Source organism: Tetranychus urticae, chromosome 2 (genome assembly GCF_039701765.1).
Source record: "Tetranychus urticae isolate SD_2017Ah chromosome 2, NJAU_TeUrti_SD_1.0, whole genome shotgun sequence".
Classification (NCBI taxonomy): domain Eukaryota; kingdom Metazoa; phylum Arthropoda; class Arachnida; order Trombidiformes; family Tetranychidae; genus Tetranychus; species Tetranychus urticae.
The window spans coordinates 28,391,588-28,411,625 of NC_142959.1; the positions used below are offsets into that span (position 1 = coordinate 28,391,588).

The following is a 20,038-nucleotide window of genomic DNA, read 5'->3' on the forward strand; positions in this document are numbered from 1 at the left end:
CAAGAGAGAAATCATTATTTCTGTAAACTTCAAGCTTGTCAGTAGATTAACAAAAAATTACTAAAAAAGTAACTTTACTGGTTTTGTCAAGAGAGAAGTGATTTGTGTCAATTTAAACACAAACAAATGAAAGCACCAAATGCCAAATGACTAGTCATGGTAGAGATGGAAATGGCGATAAGTCATCAAAGTAAAAGTTTAACCTTTTGTCTAAACAAATGTTCAAACAATTAGCATTTGAAACAATTGATCTCAAGGTTCACTTTTGATCTGAGTTTATCATCAAAGGAACGCAAATTCATTTCAATTTTACTTCAAAAGTCGAGTTTCAGTTTACAAAGTTAATCAAGGAACTAATCATTGATTCCTTCCTGTCCTTGCCGTAACCACCTTGGCATCAATCACGTTCAATGTCGCTTATTTTTAGAGTCATTTCAAGTTCGCACATTTTACCTTTAAACTTGAGCGATGATCGGACAAACCGAGCGACGAAAAATGATGAAATTAAATCAAGTCATCATTTCAATTGTCACTTTTATTGAAAGTCTTTGCTCTTCTTGGCTCGTTTAGGTTTTCATTGGGACTTTCGGCTCTTCAATAGGTCTTTTCAAGAATCTCCCGCTTCTCCAAGCCTAACCGATGATGTGAGCTACTCTGTATTTAACCTAAGCTAATCGCCGTTTTTTTTTGTTGAGCGACCTTAAAATATCTTTTTTCACTTTACTTTTCCTCTATTCAACCCAAACCAAATGTGCAAACATTTCAATGGTCATTCCAGTTTCAACTTTACAGATGCCTTTGAAAATTATAATTAACCAACCATTTTAAACGCAGTGAACAACAAGAGCTGACAGCAAAAGCAACAACAAAAACCTTTTACCTGAAGCAGCAAAGTTAATCTTGACAATCATTTTTCACAAAAACCTTCAATGTTGACCTAGAGATGGCAAGTTAATGAGAAACTGGTTGATCGATTATCGAAATGAATAGTCAATGTTTACAGACTCGTTCACTTTCCTATCTGTGAAGTTAAAATGAATTTTTGGTCAGCCTTCTTCAAACACGGTCAATCCATTTAAACAGTTAACACCATTTACAATTTAAATTATGTAAAACTTATCATTGAAATCAAACCATTAATATCGATTATTAGAGGCTCCAAAAGTCTTCAAAATTCGTGATTCAGAAACTTCCAAAGCTTTTTGCAAAAAAAAGGAAAGAAAATCTTATTTAATGTAAAATTTCAAGAACTTTAATCCATTTGAAAACGCAACAGAATCGCGAAAACTAAGTTTAATAACAAATTTCGATCTTTCATGCAACCTTTGATTAGTTAATTGAACAGTTTTGCAGAAGTGATAATTGAATTCCAGGAAATTTGTGAACATTTCAGAAACAAAATGTAATCATGAAGCGATGAAATTGCGATTTTGATTGTTTCCATTCAATTTAACTGTTGTCTTTCAATTCCTTATAAGGTGTGCGCATTTGATGGGAAAATGGCTTCAAACGAAATTTCCTGACCTTTACAAATGAACAAATTATCATGAATAATTGAATAACAGGTTTTGGTGAAAGATGATTCTGCAAAAAATATCCTTATAAGTATACAAACCGAGAGTTTAATTGTTTTCATTGTTATCATTGTGATATTTATAATTTTATCAATTAATTAACAATGGCAAATTGAGGATGAACAACAATGTGTTGAAATTCCCGTACTTTTCATGTTATCATGAAAATCTGATCAAGGTAACAGAAATTAACTAGAAACTGATTGATTGTTTTCCCGGAAAAGCACGTGAACAAACACAATATAACAGTTTTTTGTTAACAATTGATGTGATTGGATTGACCAAATGAATGGATGCGAGCAGATGAAAACCATTCAAATTGATATCCTATCAATATCATTGGATATCTTCATCCAAATCTAATCATGATTAGGGTTGGATTACAATCAACTTCCAATTAAATGTTTGTCCTTATAATCGATGAGCACTTGAGAAGCACTCGAATGGATAGATTGTCACCAAGTTTCCCGTAAATTCAAACCCAATTCACTGGAAAACTGGTTCATTTGAACGCGATTAAACTCATTAAATATTTTTCCATAAAATGATTTACTTTCATTTTTAGGGCGTTTTTACCGTTAAATGTCAAACAGCATTTGTTTCTTTTGCTTTTTTTTCTCATGAAAAGATTTTTTCTATTCATTATCGACAAATGAATCAGGGAATTTCGAGATGTGAGAATGATGAGAAGGATGAGAACAGTGAATCTTTTGGATTCTTTTTTTGTTTTTTTTCCTTCGTCAACTCATTCGATTCAGAATCGGATTATTGATTGGTGATTAAATCATGCGCACAATGAAACTCATTGAGTGAGGACAACTTTCAATGTTGAAGCATTAAATAATCGATTTTCATGGCACTTGAATGGTCTTGAAACAAGTTTGTCTTTGGCAAGATTAAACATCTCAAATGTCACTAGAGCCACTTGGAAAGTTAACTCAAGGATGGATTTGGGCTCAAAACCGCGAAAAATATCGTGTTATCATTAAATCAAAACATTCTCACCTTCGCCATAATTGAGGAAAATTAATTGATATAGATTTGCATGAAAAATTAAAATATTGCAAACTAAATGAAGTAATTGGGCCAATTTAATTTATTTTAGGATTTATTTATAAAAGGATTGTGTTTTGTTTCCTTCAATTTTCAGAAGAAACTTTAATCATTTTAATTATTAAGCTTCTTGATTATAGCTTTATTTTGTCCTTTGCTGTTTCGCCTTTGTTATTTTGGCCCTTTGTCCAAGGATGAGAAGTGCAAAAATATCGAAGTGATTATTATTAATAGTTGGTTATTTACTGAGTGCCCTTACAAGTCTTTGGCCTTTTCTGAAGTCGGCAGATAGCAATCACAATATCAATGGTGTTTTGAGTAAACGATATACCGATAGTTATCAAGAGTTATTGATAACTGATTGTCTTGAGGTTTTATCTTTGATGAGTTTCTTAATCAATAAACGCTGTTCCTCAAAACTTGTTATTATATTTTGTTCGAGATAACATTAAATAACATTATCGATAAACTTCTCGTCTCTAGATAAAGGAGCACTGGTACAAAATCTGATCACATAATATGATTGAATATCGAAGAAAATCTGAGTTAATTCATTTAATTATGTATATTCTAACATCATAAGATTTAGGATACAGATTTATGTGTTAGAGTAACCATTTACCTTTATAAATAAAGTATCAAAGTAATACAATGCTATTAATTTTCTGCATGAGCTTGAATCATCTTAACGCTTCATTATATCATATCCCATAAAAAATCTAATGATTGGTCAATGAATAATGATTGTAGGTTATGCGGTTCTCGGAATACTGAGGTTCAAAGTTTTTAGCCCAATAGCCAAAATCAAAAGAACTGTTGATAAATCGAGCAAAGTATCCAATCAATCATATTGACCAATAAGTTTTATCGGTAAAAATGAGTTTCAGCTCATTCTCTATCCTCGGAAAAAACTTGTCCGTAAATGGAAGTGACTTCTTGTACAGAAACAGAAAATTTTATTTTACAAAATAAGGGGCCTAAGTTAATAACATTTTTTGATTGGTCATTGAAAGTTACACCAGAAAAATGAGTTTCATAAAAAAATCTAGCTTCACAATGGCACAAAAGGTGTTTGAAGTTTCCACTTTATTCAAAACTACTGATATTAATATTCATCTTTTAATTTCTATACAAAATGGACTCAGTTTTAATGGCCCTACAAACCCACAAAGTCTCTACTCTTAACTTTATCCCGATGCTCGATTTGCTATTAATACGTTAACAATATGTATATTGATGTCGCACTAAATTTCACTAAATGTAAATTTACTTTCCTTTAATTTACTTATCTAGTGAATAACAGACCTGTATAGATACCGACGAGAAATTCTCGTGATAAGTTTATAAAGAGTCATAGTTTCACCGAGTATTGGCATCAGGATAATTTTTTTCTTTTTAGGAACACATAGGATCTTTATGAAAAGGCCAAGATGAGCCATTTTAGTCATCTTTTTCACTTACTAAGGGAACCTTACGATTCGAGACATTAAAGTTCGAGTTACGAAGAAAAATAAATGAGTCTTGATTAGACCCAATGGTTTTAAGAAGCTAACTCCTAACACATTTTTCCTGAATTAATTTTAATCGCGCCTTTCAGGCTAGTAATAGGCGATTATGCGAATTTCCGATTATCGATTATCGCCAATTTTTTCAATGAAAATCGATGATCATCGATAATCTAAGGTATGACCGATAAAGTTTGTCACTAAATAAATTTCGCTTTATATTTCAAACATTGACAATTTCGACAATAACAATTTATCTTCAATAATTTTTTGGTGATCACACAATCAAAATGTACCCTAGATGAATGTCTAACAAAAAACCTAGTAAAACAATGTTACCAATAAGTCGGATAATGATCCGACAGTGTCTGAAAAACAGTTTGGTGACAAACTTTATCGGTCATACCTAATGTTCAGTGGAAAAGTTGAAAATGAAAAGCAGCCAAAAACAGAAAACACGCCGATATGAGCTTGAATAGCATGGTAAAAGGGGATTCAGGCGAATTAAAAAGATCGATGTTTGTATTGTAAAATACTCTTTACAATTTAAAGAAAAAATAAATAGAAAAAGCATCTTGAATAATCAAAATTTTAATTAAGCTAAAACCTAATTTTTGTCTTTACGAGACTAAAAGCCAGCAAATTATAATTAATAGACTACAACTATTGAGTTAACATTGTATTTTATACAATGTTTCATTATCTTCATCCTCATCATCATCAGCTTCTTACAACCCATTAACTTATTTCAAGAGTTTTTTAGAGTTGGCAATGATTGTTGCCAACTCTTTTATTTTCAAAATTATTTGGTAATAAATGATCACTAAAGCGAGAAAATATCGATTTATCGATAAAATCACCCAGCACTATTTCATGCTGAGTAAAAATCTTCTTTGGAATCCTTTTAGTCCAACCACAATTAATGCGCAAAAATTCATAATTTGACTACCTACAGTAAACTGTCAGATAATGGGAATCATTAAAATAACTTGTTTTCACTATTTGCTGGGTAGCGCATTTCATGATGTTCAATCTTACTTAATTCGAATCGATTTAATGTTTCTTCCTTAAATCCAATTTCACTGTGTTATTGTTGAATGTTATTTTAAGATTTTTTAAGCTATTTGATTAATATTTACGAAAGAAAATTCAAATAATTTGATTATTAAAGGAATCAAAATAAAAATTTGGTTGAATTAAAATTGAATTTTTATTTAAATTGGGTGGGTGACACAGTGGCGACACTGTTCGCTGAGCGCAAACTACAAATGAGTATTTGATTACATTTTCATAATACAAGTTAAACAGGTTTTCAATAGTTGATTAAGAGAAGACAGACAGAAGAGAAGAAAGAGAAGAGGGAAAGAGAGGAGAGGAAGAGAAGAGAAACCAATAGGACCAAAGAGAGGACTAGATCCCGGGGTTCCTTCAGTGATGCCGAACACCCTATCCATAGGCTGAGCTTCTTATTAATTAGGGATCGTTGATAAATTTAGTCTCATTATCAGACAGGTTACTGAATATTGTGTAGATCTTTGTCACTTCTCTAATGCTCTACAGTTTATCTTGAAAAGAAAGTTGAGACATTGATCGCTTTTGGTACAGTCATCGAACCATATTCAAACTAATTTTTATTTTGTATTTTGTGGTGCTCAATAAGACGATGTACTTATTGGGATACGATATTTTAGAAGATAAAATTACCTGTAGTTGTATATAAGGTCACTTTAATTTTTGGCTCAAGCTGCCAAAGCAAACGATGACAATAGCCAGCAAGACTTGAACATATTTTTCAGTGACAGAAATGGTTGATGAACACCAACATCGGACAATATTTCATTTGGTTCTCTTGATGTCCGAGTGGCTGTCTCTCATGACGAAAGGCCTTTTTCCTCAACAGGCTTGTGGCATGTTACAATCATTTGTTGGTACAGGAGGAAGGTTTAGATCGCTCTAGTATTAAAACATTTTATATTATAGCGCATACAATTTAACACAATAACATGATTAAATTTGATGGTCAAAAGTTTTACCATTCTCGAAATACCGAGGTTCAAAAATTTTTGTCATCATTAAAATTAAGGAGCAATAAATTGAAGTGTTAATTAGCTGATATTTAACAAATTTTGTTTACTTGATTGCCATTTTCCCATTGATTCACAATGAACAAACAACAAACAGATTGTTCATCAAAAGACAATGAATGATGCAATTATCAGTCGACTGGCAACCAATTATAACAACAATTTAATGGGCAACAATTTTATTCATATTCATCAGATAATAGACTCTTTGTTAATGATTATCATTATGATTATCATTGTTATTATCATAATAATTAATGAAACGATATTCAAGGCATTTGACGTCACACTTTGAATCATGTGATCCTGTCCAAGGTAATAACCATTGAATTGTGAGCAGTTGAAAGGCGCCGTCTTTAAGGAGTGGTAAAAGCTAAGCTTATTTACGCTGTTTAGGCCTTTCACTGTAAATCCCAATGAAAGGGACGACAATCGATAACATTTTACTCTCTTTTCTTGTGTTGAGCCCTCTATTGGTTCAAGCAACCTTCCTTCAGTCTCTTCGCTCTTCGCTATTCTTTTCATCATTCCTCATTGGATATTCAACTTTAATAATCGCTAGTTAATAACATTTACATTGAGAGTCAAGATAATGATCAGTTTTATTTGAAATTCAATTTAATCATCCAACACCTTTTCAACTTTTGTTTGCTTTTTTTGTACAATAATTTGATGTTTACATCCAAATCAATTATTACTTATAATTGCGTGATTAATCTTGTTAAACTTTTTGATTCAATCGTAATTTAATTCCGAAATGTTTAAAGAAAATAAGTTTGTGAAGTTGAAATCATGCAGCGATTCTTTAACAATCTGATCAGTTTCATCTTCAATGAATAATCAATAGTTTGCTTTTGAAGATTGAAATGGTTTTGAGTTATTCTTAGGTTTTTTAATTAATTTAATTGCCAATGACTGAAATGAGCGCTAGCAAACTAATTTGGTGTTAAAATGATAGGAAAAAGATTAGTTTTGAAGTCTTTCTGTTCGTTAATGAAGCTAATGATCGTAAATATTTACGTATCAATTGAACTCGATTTGATTTTGGATTACTGCAGAACTTAAGTTAAGAGCAGTTAGCAAGTGCATAACTAATGAGCAAAAAGGATTAATAAGAATCGAGCGTACCATTGAGACCATAGGAAACTTTAAAGGCTTCGAAATTTGCGGTTTGTTCGTTGTTCAGCAATGCTTTTGGATTGAACAAAATGTTTGAAACAAAAGTTGTATCTGCATTTTTTCATTTTCAATTATCTCAACCTCAACATCAACACCAATAAGTCGTTTAATCGACAGCAAAGGTGAAACTGGGTGACAAGTATTTCGATATTAAAAAGACTTGATTGTAACCTTTTTTGATTAAAACATTATTAGCTAGCAATTATCTTATTTTTATCTTCAAGCTTCAGTTAAATATTATTAGATTGAAGATTGAAGAAGATAAATTTTGACAAATATTCAATAAGTTACAGTCTTTTAATCGATCTGAAAAGGCAGTAAAAGTGTGAAAACATCTTTTCAATGACAAGATTTCCTTGCACTTGACAAGCGACTTTGAACAAGATCTTGTGCTTGGTCTTATAACTAATTGATCATTAACCTGTGTAACTGATCTCGTCCATATTAACCTCCGTCTATCTTATTTTTACAAAATCAATTCAAAAATATTATCTATCTAAAAATAGAAGTCAAACAACTTTGATCGACCTTTCGCTCTGAGTTTTCGGACGGATACAAAAACAGTGCCACTTCTGCTTGAATTTAAAACTTAGATCCACCAAATTCCAGTCAATTCTGAACTGAACTTATATTATTCATATGGTAACATATCGAATAGCAAAATATAATTGAGAGCCTAATGAACAAACAAATGATCAATTAACTAATGATAGTGTGTTTAATGTAAAGGCTCTGATTGCCGTAAAAGGAAGCCGCACTCATCAAAGACTCACCACAAACTGGATTCACAACTAAAATCAATGCCTATTGACCTTCGTAATCCTCGAAATATGAACAAATCAGGAGTCCCTTCAAGTTCATTCCAATCCCATCATCACTTTTCAAATCCATCATCAGTTCTAGTTCCAATTATTACTATTACTAATACTACTGAAAGCTCAGAAAAATCATCTGGAGCATATCATGAGTCGACATTTCCTCACATTAATTATTTAAAGTATTCAAAGCTTTTGAAGCTCACAGTGAAGCTTTGATGCGACATCTTCACCAAGCAAATAATGCTTCATTTGTGTTAATCTCAACCTTAATGTCAATGTGAATGGTAGAGCAATTAATAATATTCAAGGTGAACATTTCAAAGGTTTTTCATAAAGAATGTTGTCTTTTTATTTTTCGTGAAAACATTCCTTCGATTAACCGAATCAAGCCTTTCAATTCCATGTGTCAATCATTTTATATTATTAGCTTTTATTAGTTTTTAACTCAAAAATCGCGAATGCGCAATTTAATTTGAAATAGGTTAGTATTGAATGAACAAAAAAGAAAGATTTAGATTTTCCTCTTTCGAAGTCTCTGTCTACTTTAACTTGACACGAACTTGTGTTACTAAGCAACCAGATCCTGTCCGCTCTCCGTTAACCTCCATCTTTACTGAAAATGAAAATGGCCTAAAAAAGGTTGAGACTGCTCACTCCAATGAAATAGGATAAAATTGGATGTTGAAGAAAGAAAGATTTAGATATTTCTCTTTCGCATTCTCTGTCTTCTTTTCTCAACACGAACCTTGGTTGCTAAGCAACAACATTTATTTCCCTTCCATCATCATTATAATCTTGTGTATAAATGCGTGTGTTGAAGCTGACATTTTATCTTCTTTCTTTTTCTTCTATCTTCTTCTTCTCTTCTCTCTCCTTCTCTCTCTTTCATTTACTCTCTCACAGTAACAATGACTTGTTACACCCCAAATACATTTCACGAAAAAAACCTTTTCTTTCCTCTTCTTCTCTATCTTTCATTGATCTCTTCTCTTCGCTTTTTTCTCTCTTTTCCTTTTTCTCTTCATTTTCTTCTCTTCCAACTGTAAACAATTTTCCTCAACAACTCGCTTCTAACGCCATCTTTTGTTGTAACATTTCCTCAACGCCATTTTGATTGTTTTCTTATCATTTGATTGCTGTTTTATTTCATTTTTTCAATTGTTTTACCTTCACGAAGTTATTCAGATTGACTCTTGTCACAATTTATGTCTTTAATTGCATATTTAATTACCTATCCTCACTAGATTCTGCTTAATCACAATTCACTTTATATTTTTTCATTGTTTTCGCTCTCTACGCAAACTCTGTTTTCCCCCTTTCCAACTCTCTTTTTATTTTTCCCTCTTTAGTCTTTCATTTGCTTCTCAAACCTCGGTCTTGAAAGATGGAAACTTCAGTTAATTCAGCTTCTCCTTTGCCACCAACAAAAATAGTCAACAATATTCATTCAACTATCAAGACAAAACTCTCTTCCTTAAGCGACTCCTTCAAATGTCAACTTTGTGGAGGTTACATCATTAATGCAACAACGATTAACGAATGTTTACATTCATTTTGCCGATCTTGTATTGTGAAGCATTTCAATTGTAATCATGATTGCCCAAAGTGTGGATTAAAATTCAGTGAAACCAATAAATGGGAAACTCTTCGGATGGATTCCATGCTTCAGTCATTAATCTACAAACTTATTCCAGGATTGTTCAGATCAGAGATGAAGTTAAGAAAAGAGTTTCATTCCAAATCAAATGACTCTCCCTGTGATTATTTTGATGAACAGAAAGTTTATTACCAATTGGATGAAAAGATAAGTGTGGTTCTTATGTATTCAAAATACTCTAATGATAAAAGTAAGAAGACGATTGGATCCAGTAAAACATCGACATCAAACTCAACTTCAACTTCGACAACATCATCATCAAGTGATGAACATCGATACCTTTTGTGTCCAGCAGGATTCCCAATTGGATCATTAAAGAAGTTCATTTGTTTAAAATATGAACTTTCTTCTTGTTTCAAAGTGGATATAATGTTTGATGATAAGATACTTGATGATGACCTGCAATTACTGGATATTGTTTACATTTATTCAACGGTAAGTTTCATCACATCACATGTTTTTCATCCAGCAACTTTTCTTTCTTTCGCTTCTCTTGCCACCTTTGTTTTATTATTATTCATGTTTCTATGTCCACTTCTTTTCTTCCATTAAATAGCAACAACCAATTCCTTTACATTTCAAATTGAACAACTTTGCAGTTCACAAAAATAATCAAACAACAACAACTTCAAAGAGTCAAATTAATGCGATCAAAAAGTCAATGCATAATCATTCATTACCATCACCAAGCTCGACATCATCTTCATCTTCCTCATCTACAAAAACATCAACATCAACATCAGGTAATTATTATAATGAAATGCTCGTTTTTCAAATTTAAAAACATGTTCCAACCACTATCACTACAATTCAGATTCAACTTTACAAAACTTTTTTTTCTCTTCTTTCAATTCTTTTGTTCCTTTCTTCCCTTTCCTGAATAATAGCGTCTTCTCTCAATTTTCACATGAAAACAACAACAACTACCTCTACAGCTTCAACAAATACACCTAATAATGGAAACGCCAAAAATGATGTTAAAAATGATAACACAACTTTGAAATCAGTTGCAGTGCAATCTTCATCAGTAATAACATGTGCCACTTCACCCATGAATCCAGTTTCGTCCTCAACCTCAACTGTTGCTCCAACTCGAAACTCTCCGAGTCTATCGTCACAAAATATTGACAAGAATCAACTCGAAAGAAGTCAATTGATGAATGAAAGGGAAAAACAAGCGATGCATTCAGTTTCTAGTTCCATTAAAGCATCAGACACTAAACGTGTCATTAAACCCAAAGTGATCAACACTAAATTGGCTCCAATGGTGAATCAAATCAATTTAAAGCGATCGACAACTTCAGTGTTGCCTTGTTCAACTCAAGTAACAACAGTTACATTAAATAAACAATCAAAACCATCGTCAGGTAAGAATACATTTTTATATCTTAATGAAAATCAAACAAAAATTTAATTTCTTTTTCTTAATTCAACAGTCAAGACGAATAAACAATCAAATATGTTTGTGAAGTCTGTTGAATTAACGAACAGGGAAACGGATAAAAGATTCATAAATGGTTATGATAACATTGGACTGACTCCGATCAGCTGTTCTCAGTCTACACCAAAAGTTACATCAACTAGTACTGTATCTTCAACACCTTCAGTGTCGATCACAGCTACAACGATGATAACAACAACTTCGCATGGCTCTAAAAGCAATTTCATCTCAAAGCATTTGAGCCAAATGAACAATGAAAGTGAGAAACGTAAAGAATCTGATTGCAAATCCGATAAATCAGAAGCACCTCGTAAACAGATGAAAGTATCTCAAGTCAATGATAAAATGAATTCACAGTTGTCAGTAACTTCATCTAACCAGAACGATTCATCAAAATCACCATCAGGTAAACATGAAAACAATATTTTTAGTTTAAAATGAATGACAAGAAATGAACAAAACTTATCGTTCTTCTTTCTCTTCTTTTCTCTCTTTTTTTGTTTCCTTTTTTTCTTCTTTCTTTTCCTCTTATTCTCGCCTTATCTTCATCCTCTTTGCTCCCTTTCATCCTTTCATCCTTCCTGCTCTTTCTCTTTATCTTTCAACTCAAATAGCACCGACAAGCCCAAAAGCATCTACCACTCAAATCAATACTATTGATAAAGCAGCTTCTAATAATGTCGTGAACAAAATAACACGAGATGTCAATGAAAATTGTAAGACTTCACATTCAGTTGGAACATCAATTTCACCCAATAATTCACAAACCTCTGTGAATACACCTAAAACTCCATCTTCCGTTATCACAAATTCAGTATCAGGTAAATTAACATGAAAATAATCTCGTAAACTTTAAATTAGCTTTAAATAAAATTCTAAATAATTTTACTTTTTCCTTTACTCATTATCTTCTCATTGATTAGCTGGAAATTCAAATGTTACAAATTCACTGTCTCATAACAACAAGAATAACCAATCAACTAATAATGAAGTTAAGAGCAATGGTATTAAGGTTGATGATAAAGTAGTAAAGTCATCAAATGCAAATGCAATAAAAGCACCTTCAGTTAGTTCATCTCAATCAGTAACTTCAAAATCACTTTCATCTTCTTCTTCATCTTCATCTCCACATTTAGTTATAGCACCTTCACCATCACCGTCTACTTCATCATCATCACCTTCACCTAAATTAACATCAACAACCTCATCAAAACCATCAACAATATTAACATCGACTTCAAACTCGTGTACATCAACATCAACCCCAACTTCAACAAAGGTTGTATCTTCATCCTTTTATCCCACATCTACCTCAACTTCAACATCGACATCAATAAGTCGTTTAATGAATAATCAACAGCAAAGGGTAAAACAATCAGGTCAAGGCGATAAACGTCAACGAGAATCACCAAGTTCATCATCACCTGGTAATGCACCTGATAATAGACCATCAAAGATGGTGAAAATATCAAAGAATCAAACATTAAATAGTCAACATAAAAACTTGCAGATTCAACAACAACAGCAACAGCAACAGCAGCAGCAGAAGCATCAGCACCAACAACTACAACAACAATATAAGTTACATCAACAAATGATTGGGAATCATGATCAATTAACTAATGATAGCGTGTTTAATGTAAAGGCTTTGATTGCCGATGAAAAGGAAGCCGCACTCAACAAAAACTCACCACAAACTGGATTCACTTTAAAATCAATGCCTGTTGACCTTCGTAATCCTCGAAATATGAACAAATCTGGAGGAGGACTTCATGCAATCCCTTCAGGTCCATTCCAACACTTCCATCATTTAAATTTTGCCAACCCATCTTCAGTTCTAGTTCCGATTGCTACTGGAAGCTCAGGACATTCACCTGGATCTTATCATGAGTCGACATTTCCTAATATGGCATATTTAGAGTATTCAAAGCTTTTGAAACTCACAAGTGAAGCTTTGATGCAACATCTTCAACAAGCAAACAATGCTTCATTCGGTTTTAATTTTAACCTCAACGGTAATGTCAATGGCAATGTTAATGGAAATGTTAAATCAATTACTAACAATGAAGGTGAACGGGTCAAAGGTTTTTACAAAGAAACTTTATGTAACAGTCCAAATCGTGAAAATGGCACGAAGAATGATAAAAATGGATAATTAAAACTGTATAAGTTAATATGGAATTGCATGTTTAAAAATCTTAAATTTTACAAAATGTACATAATAAATTATAAATTACTGGGCTATAAATTTCGTTTCATTCATTTCTTTCATGTCAATAAAATCACAGCCAAAAATAAATAGTAAACTCAGCATTTTAAGCAACGCTTTTAATACTCATGATGATTGACTTATGATAAAGTTGACCTCACAATCTTGTCAGTCATTAGTTGAACAGTAAAAGTGTTGCTCCTTTTTGATTTGATCAAGCGACTATTATTGCCACTGCTTCAATCCAATGTGCAATAATATATTCACGCATAAAATGACTCAAGAAAAGATAGCGTTGTATTGCCTCATTTATAAAGGTGGGTGGTTATTCATTCTCATGAGTTGTTGAACAAAACAGCAAATGGACTTTTAAAATTAATAAAAATTTATTGAAAGTTCTAGTATCGGAATCGGTTTAAACCGAATGGGGTCTGGGCTTGAACCCGAGAGAGACGCAACAGGAACAGCAAATCGACGTTTAAAATTAAACTAAACACTAGTAGTCAGAGTTGAGTTAATTTTTAAGTGTCGCTATCTCGAGAATTTACAGTTTTAAGAAACACTAAGCAATAAAAGTCTATGAAAAATTAAGTTCGATCTTAAAGGTACTTTTATTTCTTGTTAGACGGCGACTATAAAAGAATCTCGTTTTTTCTTAACCTAACCCTGACTACTAGTGTAATATTAAAACTTTCAATAAATTTATATCTGAATCGGTTTAAACCGAGTGGGGGTTTGAGCTCAAACCCGAGAAAGACGCGAGAAAATATCGATGACCATTGTTTTATAAAAGCGAAAATTTTACACCTTTTCCTGGATTTAAACAGTTTGTAATTAGTGATGACTGAGAAAATAAATTGATTGTTATAGATTTGAATAAAAAGGCCAAACTGAATGAAAAAATTGAGCCAATTCAGTTTGAGGATTTTAAATCATTGTGTTTATTTTCAGAAAAAACTTTAATCAGTTTAATTATTTAGCTTCTTTATTTTACTCTTCGCTATTTCGTCTTCACTATTTGACCTCTGTTTTACTGCTGCTGTTTTGACCCTTAATGGGGAGTTAGTTTTGGCACACAAAGGACGTTTATTGGACAACTTGAAAGTTATGGGTAAATAAAGCGAAAAAATGTCTGATTATTATCAGTCAAATCGGTGAAAATGAAGTTTCAACTCTTCAATAAGTTGTAATGAAAAGCGGCAATTTAATTGGTATTAACTTTTTGCTCATTTGCTTCTGCTGCTTTGAACCCAAACCGATCATAAGAAAACATAATTTGCAAAAAAATAAGGGTTGAAAGTGTTACCGTACGTGTGTAGCTCTCGAAATATCGAAGCCTAAAGTTCTGAGTTAGAATAATAAATTAAACAAAATAGTCACTGAAAATTAATATCGGATTTACAAATTTTAACACCATGACATGTTATACAAGTTGTTTGATCGTTTCTCTGCTTTAATTGTTAACTAATTCAATGGCAATCTAAACAATGCAAGTTAAACAGTTGATTACACAAGTTTACTTCATTAAATTATTTAACTTCCATCATTTGTGGATGGACTTCAACTTGATTATCTTGGAATTGAATCTTGTTTTCTCAATGATCTTTGCAAATTAATCATATTTATCATGTTTAACAGTTGATTTACTTGAAGTTAATTTAGTTTAATGATAAATTTGGCTCCATGAGTTTATAATAAGTGATCGAACTTTGAACTCGATTCTATCAAAAACTGTCGATCAGATAAACTTTTTAACACATGGATTCAACTTTAATGAATGAGGTGTTAATCGATAGAGGACATTGAGTTATGAAAAACTTTAGGCTTTGTAGGCTTTTCCGTGTGAGCGAAGTGGTTCCTAAGATATTTGTCAGTCTCTCGAAATCGTTTCATTAAACCAAGAGATTCCTGATTTCTGAACAAAAATTAAGTCTCATTCAATCGCTCTGGTGTTCGCTCATTCGCTAACACTGTCTCAAACAAACGAGTTTTATTGTAAAGGTTATTCAATTATTCAATGATTTGGATTGTAAACAAAACGATTCAATGATTCTTCCGGGTTTGAAGATGGTGCATCAAGTTTCATTGAGATTTTGAGTTCAATTGTGAATGAAATCTGTCCATGTAAAGACTGAAACATGAGGTTCACATTGGAAGTGTTTAAAGTCAATGAAACTTTATAAGCTATAGTTGCATCTAAAGGTCACTGGCGATTGAAGGCCTTTGATTGGCTCTATAAATGACCTTCAATAAGCTTGACTCTTTAATCATTTTTAGTCTTGTTAGCTGTTAGTCGAGTGTCAATCCATTAATCATTTCATTTGTCAATTAATCATAAACATAATCTTTCAGCATTTTGATTCATGATGGCGCACTCCACATGAGTTTAAACCGCATTTTGGCTCTTCTTTTCTATTTGATAACTAATCTATCATGATAAACTCACGATAAACTAGTGTTAATTAATGTCTAGTTTAATTTTATAGGCACAGTTAGTGAAATAATTTGATTTTTCCGCTTTTCCCGATTAACAATATTATTGTATTTGTGAAGCAAAGGCAATAAATGTTTAATCTAAAGACATTTAACATTATCCTATTGAAAAGATAACAAAAACTAACTTATAACTAATCATTTAAATAAAAGCAATTGTCTCGAAGGTGAACGAACCAAAGGCTTTTAAGTCCACAATCCAAATCGCTCCTTTTAATCGTTAACTCTACAGGATTCAATTTGTTATTGAATAAAAGTTACAATTAATGTTGTTTGAGTTTGCTCAGTTAACATTGAATAGGATAAAATTAAATGTTGAAGAAAGAAAGATTTAGATATTTCTCTTTCGCATTCTCTGTCTATTTTTCTCAACACGAACCTTGGTTGCTAAGCAACAACATTTATTTCCCTTCCATCATCATTATAATCTTGTGTATAAATGCGTGTGTTGAAGCTGACATTTCATCTTCTCTTTCTTTTCTCTCTTTTCTCTTTGCCTTCTCCCTTCTACTCACTCAGTCAAACTCCATTTTACTGTCTCTTCAACACAAGTAACTAACCTCGTTCTCTCTCACTTTTTGTGCTCATTTCCTTTTTATCTTGAATCTTTCCATTATCATCATCATCATCATCGTCTCTTCTTTATCATCTTTCACTTCTCTCATTGGTCGACTGGTCTCACTAAATAATTTTTTTCAAGCCTCACTTCGTAAGTTACTCTTTATCTTACTCTTAACCTTCTTTGCTCCCTCGAAACTAGTCTTGCTTCTATTCCTTCTCTCTTTCTCTTTCTCTCTCCCTTTCTATTCCATCTCTTTAACTCTCTTATTCTCCTTAATTCTCATCTCACTCATCATCTCTCTTCATTGTTAATGCTTTACGGGACTTGTTTTTAATTTCAGCAACATTTCATGAAAAAACCTTTTCTTTTCCTCCCCCTCTGTTCTGTTTATTCATTGATCTTCTCTTTTTATCTCCTTCTTTCCTTTCCTTTCATTTCTTCTTTCATTTTTAGCTTTTATTCCTTTACCTGCTCCCTTCTACTCACTCAATTAGCCTCCATCTTTACAGTCTCTTCAACATAAACAAGTAACCTCAATCTCTCTCACTTTTTTGCTCATTTCCTTTTTATCTTGAACCTTTTTCTTCATCATCTTTCACTTCTCTCATTGGTTCATCAAGCAAGTTACATTCATTCATTTTTAGCGTTTCTTTCCAACAGCGAAAACATTTTTACTTGTTTTTAACTCACATAAGCGCCATCTTTTGATACAAACTTTCCTTATTTCTGTCATTCACCATTTTGATTCAAATCGAGCATTTAATTGTAGATCTTTCTTTCATTTGCATTTATTTTATTCATTTGGCTTTCAGTATATATTATGGATTTTATGGTCTTCAATTATTAAATTGGTTGTAATTTATTTTAATTGTTATTCCTCACTAGATGTGGCTACAAGACGACAAACGCTGAGTGCGCAAACGCAGTTTCCCTATTTTGAATCATTTGGTTTTCGCGAATCGCGATACTGATTACTCGTTTGACTGGTATCGAGTATTATCGGCAAAGTATCGATACTTTTACTCAAAAAAAATTAATCGCCTAAACACTATTTTCATTTGGTCTTCATTTAGTCTATGTTTAAGATGTCTTCAGAGGGTTTACAAACAAATGATAATGGTGATTCAACTTTATCATCACCATCTGATTCTCCTACTGTCTCATGTGTTTCTTCATCTTCCTCAACAGTAACAACAACAACAACAACAACATCGACCACAACAGCAACAGCAACAGCTACACAAAATGATGCAAACTTGTGTCAACTTCAACAGTTGTGTCTTCATGAGGATAAACGAAAATATGAATTCTGGCAAACGCAACCTGTTCCTAAACTAGACGAAGAAGTTACTTCCTCAGAGCCTATAGAAGCAGACAAATCTAATGACCAAATAAAGAAAGAGCCTTATAGATTACTAGATGGATTCAAATGGGATACGCTTGATATTGAGAATGATGACCAGCTCAAAGAACTTTATACTTTATTAAACGAGAATTACGTGGAAGATGATGACAACATGTTTAGATTTGATTATTCGCCTCAATTTCTGAAATGGGCTCTTAAACCACCTCATTGGGTCCAAAATTGGCATTGTGGAGTTAGAGTAGTCAAGAATAATAAACTGGTTGGTTTCATAAGTGCAATTCCAGCTACCATCCATCTCTATGAAAATGCAATCAAAATGGTTGAAATAAATTTCCTCTGCGTGCACAAGAAATTGCGGTCCAAAAGAATGGCTCCAGTTTTGATTAGAGAAATTACTCGACGAGTTAATCTGCATGGTATTTTCCAAGCAATTTATACTGCTGGTGTTGTATTACCCAAGCCTGTTGGTTCATGCCGTTATTGGCATCGATCTCTAAACCCAAAGAAATTGATTGAAGTCAAGTTCAGCCATCTAACCAGAAATATGACAATGGCGAGAACAATCAAGCTTTATAAATTACCTGCAGTAAGTATATTTTGATTTTCCCGGTAACCTTTATCTAATCGAATTTCTCATTTATCCTTTAGGATCCCAAATTGCCTGGACTTAGGAAGCTTCAAAAAAAAGATATACCAAAAGTTAAGAAAATACTCAATGATTATCTTCGCCAGTTTGCCCTAGCTCCTCAGTTCTCCATTGAAGAGTGCACTCACTGGTTCATGCCAAGAGATGAAGTCGTTGATAGTTATGTTGTTGAAGTAAGCTTAATCATTATTCATTCTGTATTAAAGCGTTCACATTTAATGCTTTAATTACGTTTGAATTTATCCCTAGTTTCTTGATTGAAGTTCAATTCATCAAGTATGCAATTTTGAATTTATTTTAATACATTTTCATTTGTTCCATGTTTTTTTGCAGAAAGACAACCAAATTGTAGGCTTCACAAGCTTTTATACGTTGCCTTCAACCGTGATGCACCATCCAACATATAAATCAATTAAAGCTGCTTATTCTTTTTATAATGTACCATCACCAGACGTTGATTTGCGAGATCTTATGCAAGATGCATTGATTATAGCAAAAAATGTAAGCTACACTGATAACAAATTTTGTGCTTCACGTTGGTATTTTAATCTAATCATTCTCCTATGCCTCTTTTATCTTAGGCCGATCATGATGTGTTCAATGCTCTTGATTTGATGGAAAATCAAAAGTTTCTAGAAAATCTGAAATTTGGAAAAGGTGATGGAAGCCTTCAGTATTACCTCTACAATTGGAAGTGTCCTTCTATCACGCCTGAAAAGGTAATTGTTTGTAGTTGTACTGCAATATTCGTTACAGAACTATCTCAGATATTGATACAGAGTATACATCGAATGAATACATCATTCACTTAACCTGTATGGCAAAAAATCTGCGGCTCTCGATTAATATCAGGTATTAGGCAGAATAGTTTTTGCGGCAAACAGGACAAATGTTATCGGATAGATCGTGATATCAATATTTTTGTTGATGTCAACTGTTTGTCACTATGTTTGAATCCCACAGAGAAAGCGATTTGTTTATTCAGACTCATCCTCAACACATGGTTTATATTGTAATCAATTGGAATCGACTGTAAGACTCTTCAAAAAGTTGACACTTCGATAGCAATTGAACTTTTAGGCAAGATGCTCTCTAAATTCGAAAAGCCTTTCATATTTTGTTATACTCTGTATCTTTGTTTATTGGAAATCGAATTGTTTTCTAACTTTTCTTTGTTTACGTTTTTCTTTTATCCCACAGATTGGTCTAGTATTACAATGAGTATGGATATAATAATGGTTAAAATTAGGTTTGATAACATTTGTAGAATGTCCGAGACGTCAAGAAATTAAGTTGTCGGAAGATATCAACATCAGAACTTTATTAAAATCGATTTGTTGCTGAAAAATTAAATTAATATCAATTTGGATATACTGTGTAATGCTTACAGCAATTTTAATTTAATCCACCGATAAATAAAACTCTTTTTGAAAGTTTCACCATGACTACCG

The 20,038-nt window shown here is 32.5% G+C and overlaps 2 protein-coding genes across 2 annotated transcripts; both read left to right on the plus strand.

Annotated features, from left to right (window-relative positions):
• The first annotated feature begins 8,999 nt into the window (after positions 1 to 8,999).
• LOC107368116 (uncharacterized) lies at positions 9,000 to 13,559 on the plus strand. Its single transcript, XM_015935898.3, has 6 exons — positions 9,000 to 10,305; positions 10,427 to 10,613; positions 10,758 to 11,237; positions 11,307 to 11,717; positions 11,926 to 12,132; positions 12,235 to 13,559. Exons 1-6 carry the CDS (start codon positions 9,598 to 9,600, stop codon positions 13,464 to 13,466), a joined length of 3,225 nt encoding a protein of 1,074 aa, XP_015791384.2. The 5' UTR covers positions 9,000 to 9,597; the 3' UTR covers positions 13,467 to 13,559.
• Positions 13,560 to 17,640: 4,081 nt separating this feature from the next.
• Positions 17,641 to 20,026, plus strand: Nmt (N-myristoyl transferase). Its single transcript, XM_015935896.3, has 5 exons — positions 17,641 to 18,527; positions 18,590 to 18,760; positions 18,921 to 19,088; positions 19,169 to 19,306; positions 19,788 to 20,026. Exons 1-5 carry the CDS (start codon positions 17,652 to 17,654, stop codon positions 19,806 to 19,808), a joined length of 1,374 nt encoding a protein of 457 aa, XP_015791382.2. The 5' UTR covers positions 17,641 to 17,651; the 3' UTR covers positions 19,809 to 20,026.
• Positions 20,027 to 20,038: the final 12 nt, after the last annotated feature.

Excerpts from the sequence above, each read along its gene's own strand:
- LOC107368116 (XM_015935898.3), top strand. The coding sequence starts at position 9,598 with ATGGAAACTTCAGTTAATTCAGCTTCTCCTTTGCCACCAACAAAAATA. Across the intron at positions 10,306-10,426 it reads TTGTTTACATTTATTCAACG|CAACAACCAATTCCTTTACA; the intron begins GTAAGTTTCATC and ends TCCATTAAATAG. Across the intron at positions 11,238-11,306 it reads ACAATCAAAACCATCGTCAG|TCAAGACGAATAAACAATCA; the intron begins GTAAGAATACAT and ends TTAATTCAACAG.
- Nmt (XM_015935896.3), top strand. The coding sequence starts at position 17,652 with ATGTTTAAGATGTCTTCAGAGGGTTTACAAACAAATGATAATGGTGAT. Across the intron at positions 18,761-18,920 it reads TTGATAGTTATGTTGTTGAA|AAAGACAACCAAATTGTAGG; the intron begins GTAAGCTTAATC and ends GTTTTTTTGCAG. Across the intron at positions 19,089-19,168 it reads CATTGATTATAGCAAAAAAT|GCCGATCATGATGTGTTCAA; the intron begins GTAAGCTACACT and ends CTTTTATCTTAG.